This window comes from Alligator mississippiensis, chromosome 8, assembly GCF_030867095.1.
Source record: "Alligator mississippiensis isolate rAllMis1 chromosome 8, rAllMis1, whole genome shotgun sequence".
Classification (NCBI taxonomy): domain Eukaryota; kingdom Metazoa; phylum Chordata; order Crocodylia; family Alligatoridae; genus Alligator; species Alligator mississippiensis.
The window spans coordinates 45,436,162-45,461,263 of record NC_081831.1 but is presented as its reverse complement, the minus strand read 5'-3'; the positions used below and the strand labels follow the sequence as shown (position 1 = coordinate 45,461,263).

General features: G+C 45.1%; 1 protein-coding gene across 1 annotated transcript in view; it reads left to right on the top strand.

Annotated features, from left to right (window-relative positions):
• DIAPH2 (diaphanous related formin 2) overlaps positions 1-25,102 on the top strand; it is an 840,428-nt gene that overhangs the window by 527,088 nt on the left and 288,238 nt on the right. Inside the window, exon 25 of the mRNA XM_059732728.1 lies at positions 10,368-10,493. Within this exon, the coding sequence (XP_059588711.1) occupies positions 10,368-10,493 (126 nt within the window). The remainder of the gene's footprint in view (positions 1-10,367; positions 10,494-25,102) is intronic.

Sequence of the window (25,102 nt, the reverse complement as noted above, 5' to 3'; positions counted from 1 at the left end):
ATCTTTTACTTTAACATAGGCCTCGTCTCCCTGGATCAAGAAAAAGCCATTGAGCAGGGCAACCATGACTTCTTATTTTGGACTCTTGAAGTCTTTTGGGCCTGTCTTTGTGTGAAACATCCAGCTCCTATACCAGAACATTTCTAGCCTGAAGATTAATGGAGAGCTACGTGCCCTGTTCCCAGCCTGAAGGAGCATCTTTCAGGGTTGCTCTGTCTCTGGAATGCTTCAGGCCCTAACTATTGAGTCAATGCTTCGCCCACTGTGGCAGCACAAGAAGGGCATGGTCTTCCCATCAGCCCCAGCCTCTGTCCCTCCCCCACAGCAGCTAAGGTGATAACTCATGCCAATGACATAACTTTTTGTCAGTAGTGAGGGTGAGGTTCAATACCTGATTGAATGTCAGTGGACCTGATTGCCTCGCCTCCGCCCTTATCAACTGAACAAAAAGTGAGACATTTCTGCTGGGCACTTGAGCCATCACTCAGCCCCCAGACTTCCTAGAGGCTTGTGTTGATGTGATGTCTTCAAAGCTGTGGGCATGTTTCTAGGCCTGCCAGCCTATCTAGCCAAGAACTGGGAAAGCCTTGGTGAACAAGCTGAGGCACAACTACTGCAGTGGTGCTGGATCCTGCCCAGTCTTTTACCATGGCTGGGTCCTGGTTACTAACAAGCTGGCAGCTGCTACTCTGTGGCACAGGTGTATCATTTTGGACCTGCCAGTGACCCTGCCTGAAAGGCTTCAAAAGCTTCTCATGGACTTCTTCTGGAATGGGCACCACTGTTTTCAGTGGGTTGTCCTATGCCTGCCCACAAGTGAGGGAGATCAGGGGCTAAATGAGCTGGTGACCAGGGTGGCTGCCTTCTGCCCACAAACCCTTCAGTGCCTGTTCTTTGCTGGGGAACACCTCCTATGGCAATGGCTGACCTTTGCTTTCCTGTGTCGGGTAGGGGACCTCAACCTTGATCAGGAACTTTTCCTGTTGGATCCTTATCATCTCAGCTGGGATGCCTACTGCAGCCTGGCCCAGACTTGGCAGGCCTAGCTCCAAATGAGACAGAAAAACAGATGCCTGTGATTTCCAGAGCTGCCGTATTATCCCCTGTTCCATGGCTTGGTCTTGCAGCAGGGACACCGAGCTGAGCCTCCAGAAACTATTTTCCTTCTTTGGTCTGGTCACACACCATCAACCTGATGCACTTTTTCAACTCAGCTCAGTCTGCCTGGCTCTTGACTAACACCCTGGCTAACCAACTGGCCCTGCAGTTTGTCCATTCAGCTTTGTGCCTGTTGTCTGAAGTGAAAACTTCCCTCCCTGATGATACACTTGCCACCCTAGAAGACCACCTCTGCACACATCAAGCCCTTCCCAATGGCAGCTTTCTACATAGACACCCTCTATTGCTACCTGTTTTTCTGGCTGTGAATAGCAGTGAGTGGCAGACCTGGGATTCTGCTGTCCCTCCCTGTACCCAACGAGAACAGTGGGATCTGCTTTGATAGCCTGTCTGGGAAGACACTGTACACCTGGACAGTCAAAGTGCATCATGCCCATGTCCTCATTGCCCATGCTGACATGACTGGAGGCAGCACTTAGTGGCATCAACAGCAGCAGAAGCCTGGCTGATCTGCTAAATACTATACAAGCTACCCATTGCCAAGAGAACTAGTGACTTCCAGTAGTACGTTCTGCATGGGGTCCTGGCCATTAGCAGTTTTGTCTGCTATGTACCTGGTGGTGTAAGGGGCCTGACCTTACTGCAAGGAAGAGGTAAAGAAGACTCGTTTCCACACCTTCCTGGACTGACCCTGGTTGCAACCACTCTGTGTTCCCCACAGCACCTTCTTTGGGACACACTGGACTTAGACTTCTCTGAGACTCTGTTCACCTTCTTTATACCCTACCAAATGGCCAAGAGAAGCATAATCTGCCTTTCCAGTTTCAAGCTGGGCCAGGCCAAGATGGCAATCCTGAAAAGCCGCAGAAACTGGCTGACAGGGGCCATCTCTGATGATGCTCTCCAACTCTTCTGCTTTCTGGTGAAAGAGGGACAGCTGGTCCTAAATGTGTAACCCCATAAGGAGCACAGAGGAGGGTGTTTCAGTCTCCAGGCACATGGTGTTTTTTGTTGCCAACAAGTATTTTGGGCTGGCACCTGGGAGAGCCAGAAACATTTGCACTTTCACATTTGTTTTTAATATTTGTAAAATAAATAGTTCTAAAAAGTCTCTCTCCTCTCTTCCCTATTTTGCGTGTGACAGAAATTTGACCTCAGTTCATTGCAAACATAAATAGATCAAGTACTTTCCAGTAAAATGAGGGGTATTTTTATCTGTGTGGCATTTTGAATTGAATGCTTCTTAGGCACTTGCTGGGAAAGTACTATGAATGGAGATGGGGAAGAATCTTTTTAATAACAGCTAAACACTGAGTAGACTTAGTTACCTACAGTTTGGGCTCTGCAGTGTCTTGCTGAAATAGCAGATTCATTTGGTATATTGGTCCTTGGGTTTACAGTTTATTAGCAGAGCTGAGAAGGAAATGTATGTACCTTAACATTACCTCTTATTGTCCCCCTCCAGCTGATTGTATTTTGTGAGGGAGTCCAGGTTATTTCTCCTTGGTTAGAAAGACAGATGTCATATGTCCTGTCCAATATAGGAAGGCCATAATGGTAGTGCTGCCCTTCTCAGGAGAACACATTATGCTATATCTTATATTTTTTAGTGATAAGTAAGATTGGCAGAATGTACATATATCTTTAAACTTTTCTTGTCATTCCCTATCTGTTTAAATAATCCTTTCACATTTGAATAATTGGAAAGATTTAGCTTAGACAGCTCATTTAAAGAACTTTTACCTTTAAGAGTAGATCATGCTCATTAAAACCAAAATAGTTTGGATTAAAAACAGGAAGGGCCATCACTAAAATGTTCTCTGTTTCTAATGATCCTTTATAATTATGCAAAAGCTAAGTAAACCAGCTAATTTACCTCAAAATGTCCTTTTTTTCTTTAGGAAAGAGCAGAGTAGCTATTGATATCGTTTTCTCTTTTTCCCCATGCCCATTAATTACATTTTAAAACAAAGCCATCCAGAGCTTGGTAAGGAAAAGGTTAGGCAATCCATTTAAGGATGCTTTCATGCCTTAATAACAATCTCTGTATTTAAGCTGTCTCTGTATTTAACCTCAACCTACAAGGTTTCCATCATAGACTGGAAGTACTTTTTCATGGTACTTTGTACATTGGTTTCAATAAGAAATAGAACTCAGGATCTGAATTATAATATAGTAATTTGACCAAGAAATAAAAAAGCAAATTAAAATAAACACAAAAGTAAAGGTGAATGTTAAGATAGAGAGTGAAGGCCTCTGATACCCATTCAATGTTTTAAGAATCAATATTGCATTATAAGTCATTTCCATTTATTTTGATGTTTTGATAGGTATATTCCCAGTCCCAGACATTCAAAAATCAGTAGATAAGCCGTCAAACAATCATACAATAGGCTTTAAAATCTTAAGATTTTTTTTGTTGCGTCATTCTGGCTAGGGACAGAAGTTGCACATAAAATTCTATAAGTATACGTGATCAGAAACCGGTTCAGATGTGTAACACAACAGAAGTTCAATACACATAAACCACTTTCAAAATGGTGAAAACCAGTTTAAAATAAATCTGAGTGGATGTAGTATCAGACAACTGATTTAGGTTAAATTGGTTTATTGAACTTCTGTCCCAGATCCCCAGGTTCTCTTTTCGTGTGCATGCATGTGTGTGCTTAAAGTAGATTAGAGTTAGGCTTTTGTGCTTTTTTTCTCCTCTGCAAATATGAGCATCAGAAATTTCCTTAAAAATCTAAGTTGAGGTTCTTACATAGCAAAATCCCTTCAGAATCTAGAGATTTTAGAAATGACCAGAATTGGAGGTCTAACAAGTGTTGAAATTGTTGGTTAGTGAATATCTCTCTATTGATTAATCATTGTTATTAAAAATTATTGTATTTTCTCATTTTTATGACACAGTAAGAAATGGTGTAATAAAAGAAAGCATAATGTGTGATTTTAACTTTATCAAAATGTCTGACCTATTCCTTGGCCAATTGCTATTGACAGGGGCTGTGGTGAAGTAACTGCTTGACTCGTGGATTGAAAATAAAGATGAATTGTATGTGAAAACTTAAATTAGTAGTTTTAGTCGGAATCAAATTATTAGCTAGCTCAAGTTTTATTTTTCTTTGATCAGGTGTCTCTATCAGATTATGAAAAATAACCCACCCAATTAATATTGGCACCAATTAATTGCCCCATTAATAGCTTCAGCAGAGAAGTCAGTTTTGAATGAGCTTTTAGACTGAAGTACCCTTTGCTTTTAACATTTTGACCTTTTCAGCCACAAGAGATACATATTGATAATATGGAATCTGTATTATTGCTTTATGTTCTTTATTTGCTCTTTAGATGGATCAAGAATTTCAGTCTAAAGGTATGTGCAGTCTAGTCATAACTTCAACCTGCTGTGTGTCAATAATGACCAAAAGATTTTGTCTTTGGATAATCATCTTGGAAGTAGTAATCTAGCAGCAAAAACTCTGTATTTCAAGATCAAAAAAGGGTCACCTAGTTCTACTTTGTCAATGTTTCTGTAAAGATTAAGAATGGGAAGTAAAACATATTGTTGAAATTTTGCTGGTTAAGAGGCTCATGTTTCAATTAGCACTTCACTGAGCAGAATATGAGAGAGTACAAATATATTCTTGAAAAGAGGATGTAATGCTAGGCTTCTGAAATAAATATTCAGGTATATAGTGTAATTAGGAATGTGCTAAGACTTGTACTAAGGGAAGGAAAATGAAATGGCACCAAGATGTGCATAATGTAAATGAGCAGATGCAGACTATTCATTAAAGAACACTTTCCGACTTTATGGAGTGAAGAGTGGATTGCACACCGGCAGCACTTGTTACAAAAATGTGTTCTAATACTGGTTTTCTGCTATACAGGAAAAGTTTTAGAGGCCTTCATACATGGCCTTCCTATTTGAGGCAAATCAATACTCTTACATAATGCCCAATGTCAAATAATTCTAGACTATTTCTTTGCAGTTTAAATTGTGTTTAAGTGCAAATAGTTAAGTGGATGTTTTATTTAATTGCTCAGTCCTGTCATTGATTGCTGAGACTGCATTTGTAAGTGGTAATTTTTGGTGTTTTATATTGGGAGTTCCAGCATCAGGAGTTTAACATATGAAAATAAAAATGCTTAGATGACTGCTCTATTGTCCGAATACTGGAACATGTAGATTTTATAATACAAATATGGATTTTGATTTTGTACTTGTTGCATTCTGTATGAGAGTTACCAGATTTTTAAATACCTTCTTTGTGGTTTCTTCTTCTTTAAATATTTTCTTCATGTGTTTTATTAATATCAATACTATTGTAATTCAACCAATACCAATTTGTAGAAATAACACTCTGCAGACTTTGGTAATTGTACCAGAATTTTCCCTGGCCAGTTGAGATTAGATCAATGGATCTAATCTCAAGAATGACACATTGAAAGCATTCCACAGATGACAAATAACTTGAAAGAAAACACAGAAAAAGCTATCTTGGCAAACCTGAGAGGATTCCTTTCATATGAAGTATAATAGAGCAAAATTGAATGTGGAAGTATAGAGGACTATTTTATGTGCAGACACTGGCAGACTGAGAAATGAACTAATGTTTGTTGTGCTTCCTTGAGACTGACAGTCAGCTTGAGAGTACTGATAGAAAAGTGGTTCAGTCTTACCCACACTGATGACAAAGTCCACCTGTTTAAGGAAATTGTATTGCTTGTGTAGAGTATTTTGCCTTAATTATGACAAAACAAACTTTACTAGTCCAACACTTTTCAGGAATCATAACAAATTTCTCATTAGTTCTGCTCCTTGCTCCCCCTTCTGTTTATGCATCTTATCCAATGACTTTTAATGCAAGAGCATCCCTTCAGAGCAGGGACTAGAACCCAGGATTTTCTCTTCATCCTCCTCTCCTCCATCCTGTTATAGTGGCCCTCCTTGCTGTACTAACAAACCCATTCTTGCTTTCTTTTTCTGCATATACATGTTGCACATGTTTCTGAGCAGTGGGCCACCTTCAACAGGAACCTTGCTGGTTAGACTCCCTTGAGAGGTGAAAAATGTAGTAGGTTTAAACCCCTTCAGAGTGAGGAAAGTCTGAAACCCAAGTCACATTTCCTGATCAAGTTCCTTAGCTTTTAGGCTTTTTATATGAAGTCACCATCACCCTGTCTCTTTGTTTCTCCGCTTACATTTTTAATGCAACTGTCTGAGTACTGAATTCAATGTTGTCAGTCATTATTTTAATTGTATAGTACAATCTGTTTTTCATCTTGCTGTTACATCTTTATCCAGGAGCTGAGGTTTAAAATACTGCCAGACATAGAAACAAAATTCAGTCTGCATACAGAATATGAGGGTTGCACTTGTTTACTGATGATTAAGTAACCATTTTATCAGTAGTAGGCAGTTTTCTTGCTTACATGCTTGAAGTTTTTAGGAGCCTTTGGCAAAGTAAGTACTCATTTGTGTTTTGGGGTTGGTTTTCTATTTTTAGGCATATCCACTTATTTGATGATACTTTCTTTTTCAAGGTCTGGCTTCATTAATTCCTTTACATATACATCCCAGTAATCCAGACTTTCAAGGATTTTATATGAACTCTCATATATCTTAACTATTACAATTAATTTGTTCCATCCTTTAATGGAACTTGGGCATTTACCATTTGGGAAGTAAAACTATTCCATATAGCCCTCTCATGTCCTGGTTTAGACTGACAGTCAGCTTGGACTTGTATCTGAACTGTTTTCCACCAAAAAAATTGTGTCCCCTGTTTCATTTAATTAATCACAGCAGCCCATAATGCTTGTCATTGTTTGCAGCATTTGTCTTCATACTTTTAAATTTCAGACACAAAAGTAAGCAACCATTCTTACGAAGCAGTTATACATCTAATTTTTTCAAATTGTTGAAAACAGTTAAACTTTATTATCTGTTATAAAGTTGCCAATTTACTTACCAGCTACTATTCTCTCTTTACCAACCAAATAACCATGTGCATTCTTTTAATTTATTTTTTCAATTCTAGCACATTTTACTTCCATGCTGTTTATCTCCCTATCCAAATTCCTGACAAATATGTATTTATTATTTTAATTCAAACAAGTTTTTCAGTTCAAGCACCAATATTGATGCTCCTTTTCAGGCCCAATACCCTAAAAACGATAAAAGTAATAGAGCTGTAAGCAGTTCGATTCTTTATTGTGCAGGCCACTCCAGCAGTTGTTTTTATGTTTATCCTGTACTACCTTGATAGTGACTTTAAGGAATATCTACATGGGCACAGCATTCAACTTAGATGATGTGAATAGTAAGGTTCATTGTAAGGACTAGGCCTGCTTTTGTTCGCTGAATCTTTTACTCACCTGGTATATTTTCAGTTAATTAACCTATTATGTTAAAGGAGCTATAGAAGTTAAATAAAATAACTGCATTAGAATGTGGTGTTTACTTCATTTTCCAAACATATATGTGTCAATTTAAATTGATAGTAATAACCACATTAATTTCAGTAGATTTATACCAGTGTAAAATGGGTCCTGATAAAAGAATCTTGGTACAGACCCATCACCAATCAGCTGGTGAGGTCATAAGGGTTTGTGGTACATGAGGAGCTCCGAGTAGGAGCTCTGCTGACATGCCAGTGAACTCCCTGCACATGCAGTGCACAGAAAAAAAAGGTGTGTGTCTGCAGTCCTGCACCCCCTCTGGGCCCACCCCTCACAGTGAGATACCATGAGAGAGACTAAATGGACAACAGATATCTGCCTTGGAGGCAACTATGTGGAGGGCAACTATAAAAAAAACAGTAGTTTTCCTCTCAGAAGTCTTCTTGAAAAATGGTAAAACACATAATTCCAGACATTTAGATTGTAATATTGAGGAGTAATCTGACTGAAGCCACATCAAATGTTACTTATTTTTTATGGAAATGAAGATTGACATTGGAAAATCTGTTGTTTTGATTCCACACCGTGTTTCTGGAACAGTGAGTGATGCACATCAAAAGGAAGAACACGGTTCTAAATTAGTTCTCTAACCTTCTAGATAAGCTATTAATGATTATTACTGAGCCAAAATTGCCTATTATACATTATGAGAGAAATTTTAAAAGGAGGCTTTATGGAAAAACCTGCCTTATTGTTTGTTTCTGTTTGTGTTTTAGAAGAAGTTTGGGTTTTTCTTGGAAACTTTTGACCAATGTCTTTCATACTCCAACTTCATTTTTATGTTGTCATGAAGTGAATTGATTTTTTTTTCTTCCTTTGATATCACATTGCACATCTTGGACATTGTGATGTCACACATTCTGCATTCTACCCACATGAAGCAGGGGAATGAAGCCTCTTGTTTCATTGTATCTCATTAAATAGCAGGCATTCTAAGACAAATTATGAATGACTGTTAGATTAGTTAAGGTTCAAGATATTTCAGAGCTTCTCCAATAAAAGCCTAGTTACTGGTTGCTATTTCCAAACAAATGAAGAATTCAATTTGTATGAGCTGATGTATATTAATTTTGTTTTCCTGTTTCTTGTGTTTGAGTTTTGTCCTCTCATCATCTGTACTCAGCCAGGAAACATTTATATATAGATTCATAGATTATAGAGTCTGAAGGGACCCAGTGGATCATCGTGTCCAACCCCCTGCTCTTGGCAGGAAAGAGGACCGAGGTCAGACATCCCCAGCCAGGTGATTGTCAAGCCTCCTCTTTAAGACCTCCAAGTTAGGTGGTAGCACCACCTCTCTTGGAAGCCCATTCCAGACTCTGGCTACCCTTATTGCTAAATCTACTCTCCACTAGTTTGCACCCATTATTCCTAGTTACTCCCTGGGGCACTCTGGTAAACAGTGCATCCCCAGTTCCCTGCTGTCCTCCCCTGATAAATTTATAGGCAGCTACAAGGTCACCCCTCAGCCGGCTTTTGTATAGGCCGAAGAGATCTAGATCTCTCAACCTCTTCTCATAGGGTCTTTCATGGAGACCACTAATCATGCACGGGGCCCTCCTCTGAACCCTTTCCAGATCCTCCGTGTCCCTCTGGAAGTGCGGTGCCCAAAACTGGACACAGTACTCCAACTGCAGCCTGACTAATGCTGCATAGAGAGGGAGCATCACCTCCCTCGATCTGTTGGTCATATATTTCAAGGTGTGATAGTTCTGGTGCTCTCCAAGGATGTGTCATCCCCTTCAAGTTATCCCCTTGAACTTTAGGCCTTTAATATCCTAGTGTACTCTGCAGGCTTCCCTGTCTACCTGGAAACGGGTATCAGATGCTCAAGCTACAGATCCAGATTAGGCCTAATGGGTTGGCTCGTGTCCCTAGGGACCACACCACCCCAACCCCAAAATACTCCCTCCTTCCCTCACAGCTGTCATGATGGCAGAGAACAAACCCAGAAAATTGTCATCTTAGATAGTGGCAGGCATGCATATATTTTATGGCAAGTAAAACAAAAATAAAAGTCTAAAGTTATCTGGCTGGAAGAAGTGAAAAATGAGTATGGAATGCTAAAGTATTTTGAACATGGTACTTAAGATAGCTAGTTAGTGTTCTAAGTGGAAAAGTGGAAACAAAGAAAGTGTAAAGAATTTAAAAGGTAATTAAAGCCACAGTGAATACAGTGTTAACAGGCATGCTGAGATACTATGGTGAAGTGTATGGGGTTTTTTTTTCCTTTTCTTTTACTGTTTTACCATATGTTCTATTCTTGTATTTGTTTAATGTATCAACAACACCCATATTTTTGTAGATTTTAGGAGCTAAGAAATTTCACAGATGTTGGTTTATAGAAATAGTGTATTTCATGAAAGGAAAATATTTAATCTCTTTTCTATAATTTTTCCTTAAATCACTAGTGTAGCCAAGTACATGTATTCATAAGATAAAATGTCTTTGAAACTTAGTTTCTCCTTAATCTTCAGATTAGATTTAAAAGAATAAAATATTACAATTTCTGTCAATAAATTTAAATCGAAATGGATTCATTTGAACTAATGACTGAATAAAATGGTCACACTCCCACATTAAACATGATGATTTGGTATATTATATTACATTATATGCACTCACTTATTTTATGGTGGGTAGAATTTTTATGATCAGTAATTCAGAAAAAATGAATCTGTTTCATGGAATTATTCTCTTTGCCTCAACAATACTTTACTAATACCTTTTCCCCTTTAAATCAGAATCTGGTATATTTTTCTGATCTATTGTACCATTTATCTTAGTTTCAGCTCAGTGTCTCAAGAGCAGCCTTGATACGATGGAACATCAGATCCAGCGTCTAGAAAGTGACATTGAGAAGTTCCCTAAAACAGAAGATACACACGATAAGTTTGTGGAAAAGATGAGCATATCCTTTTTGGTGCTGCTTCTTTGATAATCTCAATGTTCTCTGCCTTGTTAAATATTTACAATGGTTGAAATTAACAGTTTGAAATATCTGTTCTCTGTGTTTACTCTTTTACACAAGGAAAAGCAAATCAATTGTTTTAGTGTTAAAAACATAGTGGTGCATGGTGGGTCTCCAGTGCCTGGGGACCAATGCCTACATTTGCACCCCCCGGGATGATCTGAGCAGGGCACAGCGTCCCCTCTCCCGCCCCATGGCACTTCCACCCCCCTCCCTCCCAGGCAGTCATGCAAACAGGCAGAGATTGATGCTTACTTCCTGGCCCTTCACCTGGAGAAGGAAGCCACAGAGACCAGGTAGAAAAGTGGGCCTGAACGAGATGCCCATACCGACAGCAGGTGGACATTGGTGACATCAGGAATGAAGCCACATGTCTATCAGTTGTCCCACCAATAACCCTGCACAACAGCTACGAAGCCTTCACACCATTGATGAAAGGTGCATCTATATGGGATCGGCTGACCCCAGCAAGTAAACAACGTAGGGTGATAGTTGTAGAAGACCCCTTGCTGCAGGGCACAGAAGGAGCCATTTGTTATTCAGCCCCCTTTGCTCAAGATGTCTGTTGCCTTCCATGACCCAGGATCAGAGATGTTATGGCAAGGATCCCTAAAGTGCTCCACCCTACTGACAACTATCCCGTGCTTCTTGTCCACTTGGGCACCAATGATGCAGCAAGAAGTAGCCCTGGGAGGATCATGGGAAGCTCAGGTGAATCAGGAGGATCATGGGAAGCTCAGGACCTAGAAGCACAAGTGGCTTTCTCAATTCTCCTAGTCAGAGGCCATGGCTGTCAGAGGGAGGAGTGCATCAAGGAGGTCAACCACAGGCTTAGGAGATGGTGTCACTGTTTGGGCTTTGGATACCTCGACCTTAGCACGCAGTTTAGCTACAGCAGTCTACATGCAAGGGAAGGTATTCATCTCACAGGCAGAAGGGAGAAGCTCTTCACCACAAGAGTCACCAACTTGTTGAGGAGGGCTTTAAATTAGGCACATCTGGGAAGAAGGTTTCAGTGCTGTGCACAAATCCTCTAGCCACAATGACACACAGGAAGGTGTTCAAGCAGTGAAAGTCCAGATAAGCACTGACGTATTGAGACACAGGTGGTGTGACAGAAAAGCTAAGGCAACTAGGAGAGAGCTTAGATGTCTTTATGGGAATGCCAGAAGCATAGGAAATAAACAGGAGGAACTAGCACTCCTTCTGGTGGATGAGGAATTCGATCTGATTGGGTTGACAGACAGATGGCACACATGGTTGGGCAGTGAATATTGAGGGGTATAGGCTTTATCAGAAGGATCGGGTTGGGAAGAAGGGAGAAGGTGTGGCTCTCTGTGAAAGAGTGGTACCCCTCCATGCAGGTCAGGTTTGATAGCGGGGAGAAGTCCCTCGAGACCCTCTGGGTCAAGCTACAAGGGAGTTCAGGAGAGGAACACCTAAGGGTGGGAGTCTACTACAGGCCTCCCTCCCAAGACAAGGAGTGCAGTTAGGTATTCTCCGGAGAGCTGATTGAGGCAGCAGGAACTAGAGACATGATTGTCATGGGTGACTTCAGCTGCCATGACATCTGTTGGGAGGACCACTCAGCCACCTCCAGCAGGCCAGCCAACTTCTTGGCCATGATAAATGATCCGTTTCTGACACAGGTTGTGGAAGGGCCTACTAGGGGTAAGGCCACTATAGATCTAGTGCTGACCACGGGGGAGGATGTCATAGGTGACCTGAGGATTAGTGGTACTCTGGACGACAGCGATCATGACTTGATGAGGTTCACCATCCAGCATAAGAATGGGAAACCAGTCAGCAGAACAGAAATCCTAGACTTCAGGGAGGAAGATTTTGGCAAACCCAAGAGGCTAATTGGTGAGGCCCTCTACAACCAGCAACTGGATGATTTGGGAGTCCAGCAACCATGGTGCTTCCTTAAGGAGGCAATTCTCAAGGGTAAAAAACATGTTATCCCCACATGGACAAAAAGCAGGAAAGGAGCCAAGAAACCTGCTTGGCTCCACAGGGATATTAGGGAGCTATGGAAAAAGAAAGAAGAAGCATATAAGCAATGGAAGAATGGCTAACCAACCAGAGAAAAATACACCTGTATCACCAGGGTCTGTAGATACAAAACATGAAAAGCTAAGGCAGGCATGGAAATCAAGCTGCCAACTGGTATAAAAAAAACCCAAAAAGTCCTTCTACAGATACATAGAAAGCAAGAAATAATCAGGATCCACTGTGGAACCCCTACTGAATACTCGGGGGCAGCCCACAGTCGGTGCCCGCAAAAAGGCAGAACTCTTAAATACATACTTTACATTGGTATTCCTGAAATCAAATGGGGGCCATTCACCTGACCGGAGGCCCAGGGAACGTCGGGAAGACAACAGATTACATGTAATCAGTCCTGAACAAGTGAGGGATCTCCTACAACACTTGGACATTTTCCAAGTCTGCTAGGCCAGACGACCTGCACCTGAGAGTCCTGAAGGAACTGGCTGAGCTTATACCAGCACCACTGGCCAATTGTTTGAAGAGTTGTGGAACTTGGGAGTGGTCCTGGATGACTGGAAGAGGGCCAGTGTGGTGCCTGTCTTTAAGAAAGGGAAGAAGGGATGGCCCTGCAAACTACAGACCGGTCAGCTTGGCTTCAGTCCTGGGTAAAGTCTTTGAAAACTTTGTTAAGGAGACCATCCATCACAAGCTGGTAACCCACAGGATGTTAAGAAGCAACCAGCATGGCTTTGTTGAGAGTAGATCATGCCTGACAAACCTAGTGTCCTTCTACGACCAGGAAACTAGCCATCTGGATGAGGGACATGAGGTTGACGTCTAAACTTCAGCAAAGCCTTTGATTCCATCTCCCACAAGATTCTCTCAAGCAAACTGGAGGGTACTGGGCTGGACCAATCTACAAGTGAGATGGGTGGGCAAGTGGCTTATAGGCTGCTCCCAGAGAGTTGTAATCAATGGGAATGCCTCATCCTGGAGGGCCATCTCCAGTGATGTCCCTCAGGGATCGGTGCTTGGACCTGTGCTCTTTAATATATTTATTAATGATTCAGACTAGGGGGTGGAAAGCTCAGTGATCAGGTTCGCAGATGATACCACGTTGTGGGGAAATGCAGGCATATCAGAGGATAAGGTAAAGATCCAGGATGACCTTGACAGACTGGATTCATGCGTGAAACAGAATCAGATGAAGTTTAACAGGGAGAAGTGCAAGTTCCTTCATCTGGGTAAGAAGAACCCTCATCATAACTACATGATGGGTGGTGGTCCACCCAGCATTCGGCGTTAGTGAGGCCTCAGCTGGAGTACTCCATCCAGTTCCGGGCACCGCACTTCAAGAAGGATATGGATAAGCTTGAGAGGGTACAAAGAAGGGCCAACCGTATTTTCACAGGCATGGAGGATAGGCCCTATGAGGAGAGACTCCGGAAATTGGGCATGTTCAGTCTGAATAAGAGAAGACTGAGTGGTGACTTGATAGCTGCTTACAAGTATGTCAGGGGTGAGCATCAAGATCTATGGGAGCAAGTCTTCAGGAAGGCACTTGAAGGAAGGACAAGGATGAGGACCAATGGGCATAAGCTAATAGAGAGTAAATTCAGGCTAGACATAAGGAAAAAAATTCTCTCTAAGGGTCACCAGAATCTGGAACACGATCCCAGCAGAGGCGGTACAGTCACCATCCTTGGAGATGTTCAAGATAATTGAGGTTGGACATGCACTTTTTTGAGCTCGTCTGAGCTCAATAACTTCCTGCCTATGGTGGGGGGGAGGACTTGATCTTACAGGTCCCTTCTGGTTCTATGATTCTATGTTGACTTATCAAGTAAATATAGACTATTAGCAGTTTCTTTGTCAGTATTGAAAGTAGTTATGCATACCGTGATAGATATGAATATATATCCTGAACTGAAGATTGCTTTATTATCTATCTCTCTAAGGAAAAAATGTAGTATACTCTTTGTCTAGTAATAAGTAAAATCAACAGAAATAAATCGAAAGGTTTAACCTCTCTTGTTTCCTGTTTAGAAATCTTCACATATCAATTTCAACCTTTGCTCGAGAATATAGAAGTGTAAATACAATCCATACCCAAATACAGAAATCTGGGTTTTTTTTCCCCGTTTTTTTTAAGCAAATGTTTAGTATAAGGTAAATATTCCTGACTCATGAGCCATGTGCATGTGTATCTGTGTATATGTATGGGGGGGGGGGTGTGCGCACGCATGCACACACACAGATTTGTTTTGAATATTCAGCTTCCTCTTATAGAAAAGAGGGAAGGTATGCACATGTTTAAGAATGGGATAAAATTAATTTGAATTTGGAGGAATCTACTCAGCACGACTGCTGGATTTATGTAAAGCAGAGTGATTCTTCTAACCAGTATACATGTATGCTGTGTTTTAAGGTAGTTGCATGTAGTCAGCCTAAAGAGATAAAATAATAAAAATGCACTCCCAGCAATACTGTCCAATCTTCTCTACATATGCATGTTTGTATGCACGTTCCTTTAAGACCACACAAGAGTAGATCAGCTAATTTACAGTCAAATATAATGTTCCTCTACCTTTCTTTATTGATGTTTATATTAATTGCCTCCTGACCAATTCACTTGAATGCTTCATAAATAAACTACTGTGAATGTAGCCAAAAATCCTAAGTGGTCCCAAAGTATTTTGAATAAAGTCCCCAAGCTTCATTCTATACCAGGGGTCAGCAATATTTTTGGACAATGTGCCGAAAACACCTGCCAACTTGGCTTATAAGACATTGGTGTGCCAGGGTGGACGGTGGGGGAGCAGCAAGGGGCCTGATCCTTGTTGTGGCAGTGCAGCCCCAGCCCCCTCCCTCCCTTCTGCCTCAAGGTCCATGTGCCAAGCAAAATGCCTTCATGTGCCACTCTGGCACCCTTGCCTACTCCTGTCCTATACTTCCATCTGTTCTCCCATTTCTCCTGCCTTAATCACAATCCCAGGTTGCTTGTTCTCTATTTTGCTGATTCATTTAAATTGTCATTGTCTATACCTAGGTAGTTATCTGCCTCCTATTGTCTAGCAGCTATTTGGTTTCGACCACCTGACAGATTGCCTGCAATCCTTAAGGTTAGATGGCTGTTCCTTCTTGTTAGGAAAATCTTTCAGCTTATCTTGGTTTGTTTGGGTTTTTATTTTTTTGTGGGGGAGGGGGAGGTTGTTTTTCATTTGATTTTGATCTTAGTGATAACTATTTACTTCTCCAACATCACAGCTACTTGCTAAGGACTGCTGATCAAATTCCTTCATATTAATAAAAGAGTACTTTTTGACCTGACAGTGTTGATTTTGCAGAACCCTTCCCTTTAGTTGTCTGAGCAAATGCTCATGCTCTTGTTTATGGTAATCAAACTACATGTCTGAAATAGTTCACCTGGGCAATGGTGATTACATTGGTGTAACGAGTAGAGACAGATGTTACAAGTTTTAAAAAAGATATATTTTTATTATAACATTGCTTCTGACGTTTTTGTGCTAGGTAAAATCCTAAATATTTGGCCATCTTTTGTTGGAAGTAAGGGCTGAAAGCAGGTGTTAAAAGGTAAGACTTTTTTTTCTTCTTTTTAATATGTTTCGTTGTGCTGGCCACATTTACAGACTATGACCACTTTTCACTAAAAACGGCTGTGAAATACAGTTAACAAAACTGCTTCACTTCACTGCACATCATCATGTTTCTGAAGTCACAGCAGGATGTGTCATTTGTAGATCTTCATAATTAAAAGAGGCATATTGGATTGTAGATGGCTGGCAGCTTTTATAATAACATAACACTATACAAAATTGATGACTTGACAAAATAGATAAGCCTATTAAAAAATAAATAAGTAAACTGCTTCTGTCTCAGGAATTACTGTTTTCCGTAATTAAGAGATTGCCTGATAAATAGAGTTTATTGGGAAACCCATCTCCCCTAACATCAAATTATAGCACATGATCACATTTTCAGCATCTTATCACCATTGAATGAGCCTTTTTTTCTTACACGCACATACGTACAAAGCATTTTTTATTAAAATTGAAAATACTGCAGCTGAATAGCGAGAGGGGAAAAAGGTCTTTCAGCTTCCTGTGCGTGCTGCTTCTGTTTCCATCAGCTTAGCATGGAAATTTTTGGTTGCTATTGGCATATGCTCAGATTAGAAAGTTACGGAAGTTCAGGGACAGCAAGTTCAACGTGATCTTATAACTGCTTGAGTATTTCAGAAAAAAAGGAGACAAAAATGTCAAAACATTAATCATTCTGAGCAGAGAGAGCTCTGGGATGCGCTGCCACAAATATACCGTAATTAAAGGTATTGTTCCCTTTCCCCCTTTATGCCAATAACATAGGCAAACCACTTGCTGAAGTTGTAGATAGATTTTTCTTCAGAGAATGCTAAAGAAATATTGCATGGCATACTAAGGTAGGAGGTCAGTTAAAAGAATATTCTATTCCCAGAAGTGAAGCAAATGTTATTATAAGAATTTGACCCAGTTTTAGTGTACTATTAAAAATGTGTTAGGTTATTTAATAGGTTACAAAAGATGAAAACTGAATGTAAATTTTACTTACAAAATTGAATTAATTTATATTCTTGCTGTTCTTGCTCTCCTTTCAAGCAATCTGATTTGAATTTCAGTTAACTTGTTTGTTTGTTTTTTCCTGTATGGCAAGACTATAGATACTTTCAGTGATTAGCATTTCATTGAACCATCACGTGAGTAATTACAACATAAAACATCATTAGTGATTACACACAGGCAGAGATTGGGGAAGACAACAGTAGTACAGTAGTCTACAAACAGTTCAAAGAAAGTGAATATGTTGCAGGCAAAACCTAATCACATAAACACTAAGTGGATTAGGACTTCAAAATTAAGCTTATTGATTAGAAGTTATGTAGTTATTTTGCCTGCATTGTGATAACTTGATACACATTTTGAACATTTATTAACACATTTTGTTGGTAAAAACCTGTGAGAAATTATGTGGCCACATTAGTCAAAGAATGCAAATTTGAATGGAGAGCTGGCTGCAGCTAATTCATAGGGATGAATTGATAACACAGTTAAATTTGGTTGTAAATTAGATTAACTTTAGAACTCTGCTCAGATTCTTTTGGACTAGTTTCCTACTCATATCAATGCAATTTTGTGTTTGGGGGCATATACTTTTTCTCCCTTTGTAACTCATAAATTTCAGGTAAAAATAGTACTAAAAGCACTCCAGGAAATGTAGCCTTGGGTTGATTATTATCTTTCCCAAGTGGTTAATCACTGATTGGTCTTTATATGTATGGCAAGCTTTTTACTTGAAGTACTGATGTCTGATATAGCTGCCAAGGTTTACAAGGAGCAGGTGCCAAGTTTAGAGGCAAACAGATTTAGGCTATCCCACAGTGAGGAGTTTACCTTCATAAATCATAGTTTAAAAGGCCGAAAAGGATTATTATAATCCAATTTCATGCTTGGTGCATTCCAAACTGCTTCTCCAATAATATAATTGTAGAGTTTGTATCTTCTGTGTAACCAATAGCATGTCTTATAAAAAAAATAGAAGGTAGAGTAGATTTACACCTTATATACCTTATAAAGCAGAGGTGCAAAAGCTTCTATAAGAAACTACTTACTTCATGAGATGTTGCTGAAAGATTATGCATCTCTGATTTAATTAGTCTATATGGTACAAATCTACCCTACCTTGTGCTTGACTTCAAGCTAACTCAGCGAACCGGTTCTGTCTGCTTAAAAATATATATATGCAACCTTGATTTAAAGGATTCAGTTGATGGAGAATCCAATTCTAACTTGTTTCAATTATTAATTATTGACTTAATTAAAATGTGTACCTATTTTTAGTTTGAATTTGTCTGGTTTCACCTGCCTTTAGATCCCATTGTACCTATATTCCCTAAGTTAAACATCTGTCTGCTGGCAGAAATTGCTTCCTGTCCCAGGGACGCCGGGGTTAGAAGGGTACCTTGGGGCCGGACCAGGGGGGAAGTAACCACTTACTTACCCCACGCAGAGGCCGGAACAAGCAGGGACACGCACGCGGGGAGACCGCCAGCGTGGTTTGTAAGCCGCGCTTATATCCAGCTGGGGCCGGGCAACGCCGGCGGGAGACGCCGCCCGGCAGAGATAAAAGGCGGCCCCAGAAGCGGGGCCAGGAGAGAGGCGGGGGAAGCCTGCAGGGAACCCCGAGAGCAGGACCCATGCCAGCAGGGCACATGCATCCTACCCGACAGGGTCAGCCGAGGCAGCGGCGCTACCTGCAGCAGCTGCCGGGAGAGCGGCGGTGATAGCAGCACCGGCCGCGGCAGAGAGAGCCGCCGCGTTAAAGGAGCCGGGAGAGAAAGCTGCGGCTACAGCAGCAAGGACTGCGCTCTTAAAGGAGCCGCACATGAAAAAGAAGACAATGTCGGCAGCACGACAGGAGGAGGAACTGGCTACAGTCGTAGCAGGAGTGTGGGTGGCGAAACCGGTGAGGCAATTGAGCGTGGGCCCCGCGAGAGAAGTGACAGGCAGGCCAGCGGGGAGCCGGCAGTGGACTCGGCGAGGGAGAGAACGCCAGGAACAAGACTCCCAGAGAGAGGGAGCCATAAGCTCAGGGAGTAGGCACCCGGGGAAGTCAGTGGCCTTAAGCCTCCTGACAGGCCGGTAGCCAGGGGGAGCTCATCGGTCGGGGCTTAGCCACCCGGGTCAGAGCCTGGGCTAGGCGTGATATAGGAGTTGGAGTTTAGTTTCAGTATTTCGCTCTCTTTTGGGGCTAGCTCGTGGTTGTAGTGTTGCGGAGGCCTCGGGACCATATGGGCTAGGGGCAGCCGAGAAACCAGGAGGGCTGAGACCCCTAGGCAGCTTTCAGCCTGGGTAGTTTGGATCCCTGGGATAAGGACCACCGGGAGATTCAGGACCGGAAAAGCGACGGGGCCGCCGAAGGAAGGCCACTAGAAGATCAGCAGCAGCAGGTGGCGATTGGCCGGGGTGTAGGGGAGGTCGGAGCCCCCTGAGTGCCCGCCGAAGGCGCGATGACCCCGGGAAGCGGCATTAATGGAGACCCCCACCACTGAGGTTACATTCAAAGTCGTGGCAGGCGAGGTTAGGGGGCCTCCCGTCACCACCCGAGGCACCTCCTGGGGCCCTCTCGTGAGCTCGTGGCCAGTGAGAACGGCCACTCGGTCTAGAGCAGCCCGAGAGTGCCTGGTCGAGCGGAGGCGGGCACAACCTGGTGCATTGGCCGGGAACATGGAGGACCCCAACTTGGCTCCCTATGCCAACATGCAACCCACGGCTACAGGCCCCGCCGATGTCCTGGGGCAGAACCTACAGGTTCTAGCTCAGATCCTGGACTCCCAACAACAGATGATGGGTAGGCAACAAGATTGGTTTCGACATGGCCTAGCTTCCTTTAAGATGCCCAAAATGACCAAAGACAACGACCCGGAAGCTTACATCGAAGCCTTTGAGCGGCACGCCCTTATGACGGGGCTCGACCAGAGCTATTGGGCTAGCCAGTTGGGAGCCCTAGTCGTCGGCAAGGCCCAGGCCACTTATCGGGCCCTCTCGAGAGAGGATGCCCGGGACTATGAGCTAGCGAAGCAAGCCATCCTATACAGGCTGGAAATAAACCCGGAGCACTACCGTCGCCTATTCCGGGCCAAAAAGGGGTCGGACGAGAGGCGACCCAGAGTGTTATTACAACTATTGAGGGACCTGCTAGATAAGTGGGTGAGCCCAGCCGGACAGGACCGAGAAGCCCTGGCAGACCAAATTGTGCTCGAACAGTTCCAAAACGACCTGGAAGAACGGACACAATGTTGGGTCCAGCATCACACCCCACGCACCTGCAATGAAGCCCTAAAGCTGGCGGAGGCGTTCACGGACTCGGAGGCCAGCTACCCTCGAGAGAGACGGAGCCCAGGGTACTCCCCGGGGAGCCCCAAAGAGCTGGAGCGGCGGAGGCCGCCGAGTCGGGGGGCTACCAGGGAAACCATGTGCTTCCGGTGTGGGCGTAACGGCCATTTTTCTAGAGAATGCCCAGACCAAGCGGTGGAGTGCTGGATCCCTATCAATAGGTCGAGAACCTCGACCGAAAAACGGAGGGGTCCGGAATCGGGTGAACCAATGGACTGTAGCTATGTGATCGTGGAGGAGAAGGCAGCCTGGAGTCGCCCAGTTGTGAAGGCCTGGGTGGAGGGTCGCCCTGTGCAAGCAGCCCTGGATTCAGGGTGTGCCCAGTCACTGGTGAGGTCAGATCTGGTAGGGCCACAGGGCCAGCAGGAGGCCCGCCCCATAAGGATAGCTTGTCTCCATGGGGAGTCCCGACTAGTTGAGCGCCAGTGGGTTCGCCTCAGGGTGATGGAACACCAAGGAGAACTCCTAGTTGGGGTTGTACCGTGATTAGCGTGTGAGATGTTATTAGGGCGAGACTGGGCGCCCGTGTACGATGTCTTGGACAGGGTAAGGGACACCGAAGTAGCCCGTAGAAGGATCCGAGACTGCGAAGGTTGGCTGGGCAAAACGCAGGAGGGTGAGGAATCAGCAGATGAGGCGAGTGAGCTATACCTCAACAACTTCACCAGCTGTCTACAGTTTCGGGAGGCTCAGACAGTGGACCCAGAGGTCCGGGAGTTGCAGGAGCACGCCCAGGGCCCCCAAGATGTCCCAGCACCGCCGCCAGGAGGGCCTCCCTACTTCGAGGTAAGGAACCGCCTCCTTTACCGCATGCAAGGGGAGCGGTGGGGGGAGGCCTTAGGCTCCCAATTAGTGGTACCCACCCGATTCTGCCTACCATCTGGCGGTTAGCACACGCGAGCCCCACGGGAGGGCATCTTGGATGGGACAAGACCCTCGCGAGGATAAGCCGGTGGTTCTTTTGGCCCGGGATGGGGGAGGAAGTGTCCCGCCAGTGTGCAGCCTGCCCCAAGTGCCAGAAGACGAGAACCGAGCGTCCGGCACGGGCACCCCTCCAGCCTATGCCTGTCATAGACACCCCATTCTCGCGAGTAGCCCTAGATGTCATCGGACCTCTTCCCCTTAGTAGCTCAGGGCACCAGTATATATTGGTGATAGTGGATTACGCCACCCGGTACCCAGAGGCCATCCCCTGCAAGCGGTGACCGCCCCGTATATTGCGGAGGAGTTAGTAAAATGGATCTCCAGGATGGGGATCCTGCATGAAATATTAACAGACCAGGGGAGGAATTTCATGTCTGGAGTCTTGAGAGCAGTGTGCCGAACGTTACAAATAAAACAACTCCGCACCTCAGTCTACCACCCCCAGACTAATGGCCTAGTGGAGCGCCTTAACGGGACAATAAAACGGGTGTTGTGGCGCTGCATTCAGGGGGACCCCCAAAAGTGAGATCTCCTCCTCCCGCTAGTATTGTTTACCCTAAGGGACTCCCCTCAGGACTTGACGAAGTTCTCACCGTTCGAACTGGTGTTAGGGCACCAGCCACGGGGCCTGTTGCAGGTCTTGAGAGAAGATTGGGAACAGGAAGGAAGCTCCTCTCAAGAGCCGCAGACATACCAGAGAGAGTTTCAGCAGAGGATTAAGGTGGCCCAGGACCTCGCTCACGAAAACTGAGGGAAGCCCAGGCCCGACAGAAGGAGAGGTATGACAGCCGCATTCAGGAACGGGAATTCAAACCTGGCCAAAGGGTTCTAGTGTTGTTCCCGACATCCACCAGTAAGCTCCTGACCCAATGGCAGGGGCCGTTCAAAATTTTCCGATGAGTTGGACCGGTAGATTACGAGGTCCATAGGCCCGGCCACCGTCGGGAAAAGCAAATCTACCACGTGAACCTCCTGCGAGAGTGGAAGGAGCCCGAAGGGTGGGTGGCCTTTTCTGAAGCAGATAACTAGGACCTCGGACCCCAGGGTTTGGGGAGAGAAGCCAGGCCCACCAAGGGGGGCCCCTTGGTCCGGATCGGAGAGGAGGTGGGCCCTGTACAAAGGCAAGAGGCCCAAAATTTGGCAGAGGAATTCCAGGACATATTCCGTGAGGAACCCAGGTGGGTTCAGGACGCCTTTCATGCCATAAAGACCCCCCCCAGAGCAATAGTAAGGGAAAGGTGGCAACCCATCCCACACCACCTCTTGGAAGCTGTTCGTAAAGAAGTAGACTCAATGCTGAGGTTAGGGGTCATTCGGCCGTCGAGAAGCCCCTGGAGGAGTCCATTAGTGCCAGTGCGTAAGCCTGACGGGTCATTGAGGCTTTGCGTAAACTATAGACGATTGAATACCTTGGCGACGTTCGACACATTCCCGATGCCCCATGTGGAAGAGCTGGTCGAGAGAATAGGGGATGCCCAGTATATCTCAACCCTCGACCTCGCAAAGGGGTATTGGCAGATCCCGGTGGCCAAAGAAGATCAGCCAAAGATGGCATTTGGCACCCCATGGGGGCTGTACGAGTTTGTCAGGATGCCCTTTGGGTTACATGGTGCTGCCGTGACGTTTCAGCGCCTGATGGATCGGATACTGGCCCCACATGCCGAGTATGCCGCAGCCTATATAGACGATATCGTCATATATACCCGGACGTGGGTACAGCACAAAAAAGCCCTTCGAGCCATCCTGACGGAATTGAGACAGGCGGGGCTAACAGCCAACCCTTGAAAATGTGCCCTGGCCCAGAAGGAAACAAAATACCTGGGGTTTCTGGTTGGCAGGGGCATGATCAGACCGTTGGCCGATAAAGTGGAGATTATCCGCAATTTTACGCCCCCGCAAAACTGCCGCCAGCTTCGATCATTCCTGGGGCTCACCAATTATTATAGGTGGTTTGTACCCCACTTCTCAGTATTGTCCGCGCCTTTATCAGAGGCACTCAGAGGGCGGAAAACAGGGGTAGTCAGGTGGACAGAAGAGATGACGCGGAGTTTCAGAAAGCTGAAACAAGCCCTCTGCGAGGAAGTGGTAATACACACTCCTGACTTCAGGAAACCCTTTGTTTTACAAACGGATGCCTCGGAGACCGCGTTGGGGGCCGTCTTAACCCAGGAGGACAGGGGCAGTGAAAGGCCCGTGGCATACGCCAGTCGCAAGCTGCTGCCGGTGGAGAGAAGGTACTCCACCATAGAACGGGAATGCTTAGCCATACGGTGGGCGGTAGACCACTTCAGGTATTACCTGATGGGCAGAGAATTCAAATTGGTAACAGATCATGCTCTGCTAAGGTGGCTGAGCATGGCCAGGACCAATAACGCCCGAATAACACGGTGGGCCTTGGCACTCCAACCTTATCAGTTTTGCATAGTACACCGACCGGGGAAGGATAATGCAGTGGCGGACTTCCTATCCAGGTGTGACGGGGAAGACCAGACCGGGAGCCGAGATGACCAGCCAAATGGACAGACCAGCCTGACAGGTATGACCCGAAATGGGTCCGAAGAAGTGCCCCAAGGCATCTTGAGGGGGGGTTGTGTCCCAGGGACGCCAGGGTTAGAAGGGTACCCCGGGGCCGGACCAAGGGGGAAGTAACCACTTACTTACCCCACGCAGAGGCCGGAACAAGCAGGGACACGCGCGTGGGGAGACCGCCAGCGCGGTTTGTAAGCCGCGCTTATATCCAGCTGGTGCCGGGCGACGCCGGCGGGAGACACCGCCTGGCAGAGATAAAAGGCGGCCCCAGAAGTGGGGCCAGGAGAGAGGCGGGGGAAACCCGCAGGGAACCCCGAGAGCGGGACCCGTGCCAGCAGGGCACATGCATCTGACCCGACGGGGTCAGCCAAGGCAGCGGCGCTACCTGCAGCAGCTGCCGGGAGAGCGGCGGTGATAGCAGCACCGGCCACGGCAGAGAGAGCAGCCGCGTTAAAGGAGCCAGGAGAGAAAGCTGCGGCTACAGCAGCAAGGACTGCGCTCTTAAAGGAGCCGCAAACGAAAAAGAAGACGACGTCGGCAGCACGACGGGAGGAGGAACTGGCTACAGTCGTAGCAGGAGTGCGGGTGGCTAAACCGGTGAGGCAATTGAGCGCGGACCCCACGAGAGAAGTGACAGGCAGGCCGGCGGGGAGCCGGCAGTGGACTCGGCGAGGGAGAGAACGCCAGGAACAAGACTCCCAGAGAGAGGGAGCCACAAGCTCAGGGAGTAGGCACCCGGGGAAGTCAGTGACCTTAAGCCTCCTGACAGGCCGGTAGCCAGGAGGAGCTCATCGGTCGGGGCTTAGCCACCCGGGTCAGAGCCTGGGCTAGGCGTGACATAGGAGTTGGAGTTTAGTTTTAGTATTTCGCTCTCTTTTGGGGCTAGCTCGTGGTTGTAGTGTTGCGGAGGCCTCGGGACCATACGGGCTAGGGGCAGCCGAGAAACAAGGAGGGCTGAGACCCCTAGGCAGCTTTCAGCCTGGGTAGTTTGGATCCCTGGGATAAGGACCACCGGGAGATTCAGGACCAGAAAAGTGGCGGGGCTGCCAGAGGAAGGCCACTAGAAGATTAGCAGCAGCAGGTGGCGATTGGCCGGGGTGTAGGGGAGGTCGGAGCCCCGTGGCACCTCCCGGGGCCCTCTCGTGAGCTCGTGGCC